Source organism: Monodon monoceros, unplaced genomic scaffold (genome assembly GCF_005190385.1).
Source record: "Monodon monoceros isolate NGI ecotype Baffin Bay Population unplaced genomic scaffold, NGI_Narwhal_1 Super_Scaffold_22, whole genome shotgun sequence".
Taxonomy (NCBI): domain Eukaryota; kingdom Metazoa; phylum Chordata; class Mammalia; order Artiodactyla; family Monodontidae; genus Monodon; species Monodon monoceros.
Genome location: NW_021703779.1, coordinates 20,812,047 through 20,818,222, shown reverse-complemented (window position 1 = coordinate 20,818,222; position 6,176 = coordinate 20,812,047). Strand labels below are relative to the sequence as shown.

General features: G+C 45.0%; 1 protein-coding gene across 1 annotated transcript; it reads right to left on the bottom strand.

Moving 5' to 3' along the window:
- Positions 1-2,781: 2,781 nt before the first annotated feature.
- On the bottom strand, positions 2,782-5,834 carry SAT1 (spermidine/spermine N1-acetyltransferase 1). Its single transcript, XM_029241028.1, has 6 exons — positions 5,544-5,834; positions 5,266-5,317; positions 5,092-5,175; positions 3,568-3,669; positions 3,433-3,473; positions 2,782-3,304 (listed from the first exon to the last, which is right to left on the bottom strand). Exons 1-6 carry the CDS (start codon positions 5,607-5,609, stop codon positions 3,134-3,136), a joined length of 516 nt encoding a protein of 171 aa, XP_029096861.1. The 5' UTR covers positions 5,610-5,834; the 3' UTR covers positions 2,782-3,133.
- Between the last annotated feature and the right edge of the window lie 342 nt (positions 5,835-6,176).

Sequence of the window (6,176 nt, the reverse complement as noted above, 5' to 3'; positions counted from 1 at the left end):
GTACTTACTAAACGTTAGCTCTCATTAACTATTATGTTGACAACCACCTGGAAGCTACTAAAACATTTGCTGGGCAGATGCAAGCCACAAGAAAGAAAGGTGTTGGGGGAAGAGGGTGCTGGGAGAACTTTGCAAGGAAGGGTATTTGGCGGCCTTTGATTGATGAGGCATAAAAGGCAATGATGGTAGGGGTGGGGGTGGGATGGACTCAATAAGGGTGTGGGCCTGTCAGTCTGGGCTGTGGGTGACAGCTGACTAGCTTGAAGCCCAGACCGGCAGCACAAAGAAAAGGGATGAGAATAAAGCACAGAGTCACCCTGAGATGACAATCCACATGAAGAGATGATGAAGCAAGGAGACGAAGATGAGGCCGGTCTCGCAAACAGAATCCTGGGAGCGGACGTGGCCACCTGCAGACTCTGAGCAGCCACTTGCCTCAAGGAGCACAGATAAGTGCCATCATTCTAGGCCCTGCTGGGTAGAGCGGGACTGGGTAGAGTGGGTGTTAAGACATTAATAAATCATTAGATTTCTTCTGAATTGTTGCTTGTGCATTTCTGTGGAAAAGACTCTACTTTCTTTCCCTAGAAAGGCTGCCCAGTGGGATCTAAGCAGTTGATGACCTTGGGCTCTGGTTTGGAGCGTGACAGAAGGTGCCTCTACTGTTGACCCTGTAATCAGATTGGTGGCAGGATGTCTTGTAAGCCTATGTGTGGATAAACCCAGCTACTTCTTGTTTTAATACTATCAAAATTTTTGATTTTATTATTCTTTAAGGGAGCTAATAAACTTAGCAAATAAGTTATTTTTTTTAACTACACAGAGAAAACCCCAAAATATTCTTATGTAATAATTGGCAAGTTCTTAGGCCTGAAATACTGTTCTTCCCAAATGATTATGTCAGGCATAATATTTTAGTAAAATAGTAATTTCAAAGTTATCTTTACAGAGGTGTTGCTTACCTGGACTCCCCCTGCCCCCCTTTTCCAGGTTTATCATTGTTTATTATTTCCTTTCATATAATTTCCCCGGATTGTGTTTTCTTACTTGCCTGGTGATTTCAAGCTTTATGGATTTGTTTTTATAGTTCAGTTTTTAAAGAGGTGTCTTTGTAACAGCGTTGAACATTCAGTAGGCTGATGCTGTGGTGTTTCAGCTTCTAAATTTTAAACTCAAGGGACTTTTTTAAAGTGGATACAAAAACTTCCTAAAAGCTTTCATGGTGACAACACTGGGCCTTTAGGGCTAAGCTCTAAGTATGAGAAAACAAAGAGTTACATTGTAACTCACTTGGTTAATCTAATTTATTCACATATTTAACCACAGTCAGCATGTAGTTGTTTTCCTCAAGGAGGCCCACTTTCCAAAACACAATTTTCAAAATGTCTTCTTTCCCCACAAAGCTCCTTGTGTTTAGTTAACCCTTTTTATGCTTGCCAGCGTTTCTCTCCTATAGTTACTCGCCAGTCTAGCAGGACCCTGGTTGAGAACGGACTCTAAGTCTATTTTCATGACATGCTCTCTGAGCTACCAATAAATCCCAAAGCGCTCCTGTTAAACACAATACAGGATCCTGCTTGTTTATATGGCTGCCTTCTAACTTAGGAAGCCACGAAAGACACTGAAACCAAGGGATGCAGGACAAATCGCCCTTTGAGTGAGGAGTCCAGTGTTTCTTTCCTGGAGAACACAGTAAGAAGACACAGAGTACTGCTTCTCAGTTATCTGACGATTTCTTTTGGAAAACATTAATCTTGGAAATCAGTACAGTGGTTATTAACTACCACTTTCATTACTGTGGGAATTAGTGGGTTTAGGAATTTAGGTCAGTGTCACGAGTAATAAAAGGAGTTCACCTATCTAAAACTGTCTCCTCCTCAGCCCTCTGTGAGTTTCATTTTCAGTCCTGGAGAAAGCTTCTATTTACTTCTCCCCCAACCCCCAGCAGTTTTAAGCCCTCCTATTGTTTCTCCGCTTAGAAACCCATGTGTTAACACAGTTATCAGAAACTTGCCCTCCAAATAGGATGCTAATTTACCCTGACTGGTACCTGTGTCCAACTCCAGCCTTTTAGTTTACAAAATTCCTTTAAAAATGTGGAATTTTTGTTCCTGCCTAACTAGCAAAGTGATCTACTTTCCCTTCAGAATAGTATTTGTGTGTGGGATGAGGTCGTTGTGGGCAAGATGTTTTTTCCCCCAATTTCCAGTATTTCAGAACCCATTTCCACCTCTTTTACTGGTGTAACAAATAGGCTTTTTCATTGTGGGCCTTAGTTTCTAAGCTCTTGAAACTTCTGTTGGATTAAGTGTAGTGTCATCAATATAAAGTCATATTTTTATATGTTGCTACATATAAAACCTTGGGATTCAACTGGCTTCTTTCTAGACATTGGGATACCAGCACAACACAGCTTCTGACCATAAGACACTTTAAACTGGGTTTAAAAACTCTTTTTAGGGGCACCCCTGGTGGCGCAGTGGTTGAGAGTCCGCCTGCCGATGCAGGGGACACGGGTTCGTGCCCCGGTCCGGGAAGACCCACATGCCGCAGAGCGGCTGGGCCCGTGAGCCATGGCTGCTGAGCCTGCGCGTCCGGAGTGCTCTGCAACGGGAGAGGCCGCAGCAGTGAGAGGCCCGTGTACCGCAAAAACAAAAAACAAGAAAAAAACTTTTTAAAAAACTGTCAAGTTATCATGTTTCTTGGGCATTTTTACTTTGCACTCAACAGCAAGAAAAATGTCTAAGAAATAAAGGATCAGTAAAAATGCTTACACCAAACAATTAAATCAAAGGGTAGTTTATTAAAAAAGAATCAAAACAGAAACTCTAAGTACCAGTGTGTACATTGTACACATTGAAATGACTCACAAGAGTGGAGTTTTTTTCATAGACATTATCATACCACCTTGCTGTTCATTAAAGATGTTCAATAGAAGTCTGACTCCAACGTGCATACAAGGATTGCCATCTTAAACAGACCTTACTTCAAACATGCAACAACGCCACTGGTAATAAAGCTTTGGAATGGGTGCTCATTCTATCATTTCACTACAAATAAGATAGAAAGCAAGGTAAGTTGAGAATTTATTCTAAAATAGAATGGAAGCTGTCATTGTCTACACCAGCACTCCTCACTCCTCTGCTGCCATTTTTAGCAAGTACTCCTTGTCGATCTTGAAGAGTCTCCATCCCTCTTCGCTGGACAGATCAGAAGCACCTCTTCTTTTGTAGAAGTTGATAGATGGTTCATTCCACTCTGCTACCAAGAAGTGCATGCTGCTGCAGCGACACTTCATCGCAACCTGTTATGCAGGAGAGGAAAACACAAACTCAGTGACATTTCACCTGCTTTCCAAGACCCAATTCTGATTCAGGTGTTAAAATAATCCAGTAACCCTTACAAATTTGGAAACCAAACACCAAGACATACCTGGCTTAGATTCTTCAGAATTTCTGATCCTATGCCAAAGCCTAAAAAAGAAAGAGAAGTACCATTTAAAAGGTCATTTTAAGGACTTCAAGCCCTGATTTCTCTTTAGAGCAGCCCCCCTGAACTCAATCATACCTCTATAATCACTCATCACGAAGAAGTCCTCAAGATACAACAGTTTGCCAATCCATGGGTCATAGGTAAAATAGTACATGGCAAAACCAACAATGCTGTGTCCTGTAATAAGAGTATCACATGAGTTATGGATGAAAAACAATCCGTCAAAGTTGTAGCTGCAAAATCAGAAGTCTATCATAAGTTTTTAAAAAACATACATGCATGTATTACAGAAATAAGTAGCCAGTGGGCCAGACTGTCTCGTGACTTTTATGCTAGTGCAATCCAGGCCACTGTTGGATGATCTCACTGTTCTTAGAACATGTATTTGCAAAAAGCACACATTAGAGCTAGCTGAAACCAGGCTAAAACTGTGGACTGGCCACTCTGCAATCTGCTGGATCTCACACTCAGGAAGTGAGAATGCTTTCATTACTTGCCAGAACGAAAGTGCTATGGTCTTAAAACTAAACACACACATTATTCACATCCTATTGATATATTGGTATCTTGACTTGGGAATAAGTCAGGTTTACACGGCAGTTCAGAATAGTTAAGTATTTGTAGTTTAGAAACTCTGCTTCCTTAAGGTCAGGACATCAGGCCAAAAGAGCAACGTTTAATTTCAGAACTTGCCTTCCAATTCAACATTTTCCATTTGCTCTCCCCAGTGTTTAAGCTGGAAGAAGGAGAGGTACCCAGGTGTGATGTAACATCCACATACCTCTGGAAAGTACCTCATCCCTTATGTTTTCTGCTCATTTTTTCTAGTATGAGGAAATGACCTCAGAAAAACCCTTAAGCACCCCCCACCGCCCCTGCCCAACAACTTCCCTCTTTAGCTCTGTCTTCTGCCCATTCAACAAGAACCAGAAAGGAAAAAACAACGACAAAGAAAAAACAAAGAAAAAAAGGAAAAAAGCATCTGACTCCTTCTTTATGGGTGTCTGTAATTCCAATTGGAGGCAAAGGTTTCAAATTAAACTTTCTAGCCATTTTATAGTCCTTTGCAAACAGGAAGTGAGTACAATGGAGCTTCTGATCTACCGTGTTTTAAGTGTGTGATAATAGGGCCTTACCTCATTTATCATGATCATCTACTTTATTGTGTAAAGGATCTTTTAGTTACCTCCCCGCCCATCCATGTACACGGAAGGGCCATGTACATGGCGAAGCTAGAGACTGTAACCTGAAGATTGGGACAAATTAAAGAAAAAAATGTAATTTAACACAAATACAAAAACGGTTACGTTAGGGTCAAACAAGAACCATTTATGAAACTGAATTACAACAAACGACTTTATACCTAACTTTTCCGGGTCTCCACAGCACTGATACTTAAACAGCTCTTCTAACCCGCCCTATTATTAAGTGCAGCAATCTATTTTTTTTTCTCAGTAGTTTGAACACTGGCTGGCTAGTATTTCTGGCCAACTTCTCAGTAAGTAACTTCAGCCTGTGTTGTCAGTGCTTCTACAGAGCAGCCACTACGTCTTCCACAACACTCGGTCTCTCCGGCTTCTGGAAGGAGAGGGCGATTACCTTCTGGAGTCATGTGCTCCTTGGGCACTTCTGCGACCAGGCAGTGGTAGAAGGGGTGCTCTCCAAAACCATCCTCTAGCAGATCTGCAAGAAGAGGCAGCAGGGACAGTGTTGGCCTCGATGAAGGTGGCAGGCACCGGACGCTCGTCCCCCGCCCCGCCACTGATGCGTTACCTTTTTCAGTTAATATTACTTGCTCTTCCATGTATTCGTATTTAGCCAATTCCTGGGTTGATGTACACAAGACAAAAGAAGAGAAGCAGAAAATTAAGTGAGACCCCGGCCCGGCCAGCTCGGGGGAATGGGGTGGGCTGGGCGGGGATTCATACCCTGAGTCTCGCCCGGAGCGGCGCGGCCGGGCCGGGGCTGGGGGAGGCAGGCGGAGAGAGGGGGACCTACTGGGGACAAGGACCCCACCGCCCGCCACAGGAAGAGCCCATGCCTCCCGCTACCTTGATCAGCCGCAGAATGTCACTGCAGTCGGCGGCGGTGGCCGGGCGGATCACGAATTTAGCCATTTTCTTCTTTTGCTTTTCTTCCCTTTGCGGACCAAGCCCCTGTACTTGAACAGCAAGAGGAGGTGGTTCCTCATTCGTCTCCCGGGAGCGTCCTCTTCCCAGTCAGGATGGCACCATGACCCAACGAAACCTCGGCGAACGAAACACGAACACCAGCTAACTGAGGCAGCAACCACTCGCTTCGGCTGCCCGGCTCCGCTTTTTAGCACGAAGAAGCCCCGCCCCGGGCCGTGAGGCGGAGGCACCTTGTCCAATGAGGCGCCTCGTCCAATGAGGCCGCGGCGCCTCGTCCAATGAGGCCGCGACCGCCCCCCCCTCTTCCGGGCACCTCCCTCTCTTCCGGCCGCCCGTGTGAACCCGGCCCGCGCGGGCGGGGGCGCGGGCGGTGAGGCGCCAGGTGCGGCTCTCTAGCGGCGCCCTCTAGCGGCGCCTGGCGGAGCCTTCCCGAAAGCCCGACCTCGGAGCCTAAGCGTCCCCTAGTAACCTTCGCAAAAAGGAAGAGAGGGGTTCCCCTTTTGGCCCTGGCCCAGTGACTTTGCTGTTTCTTCCTTGGAGAGACCTGGCTTT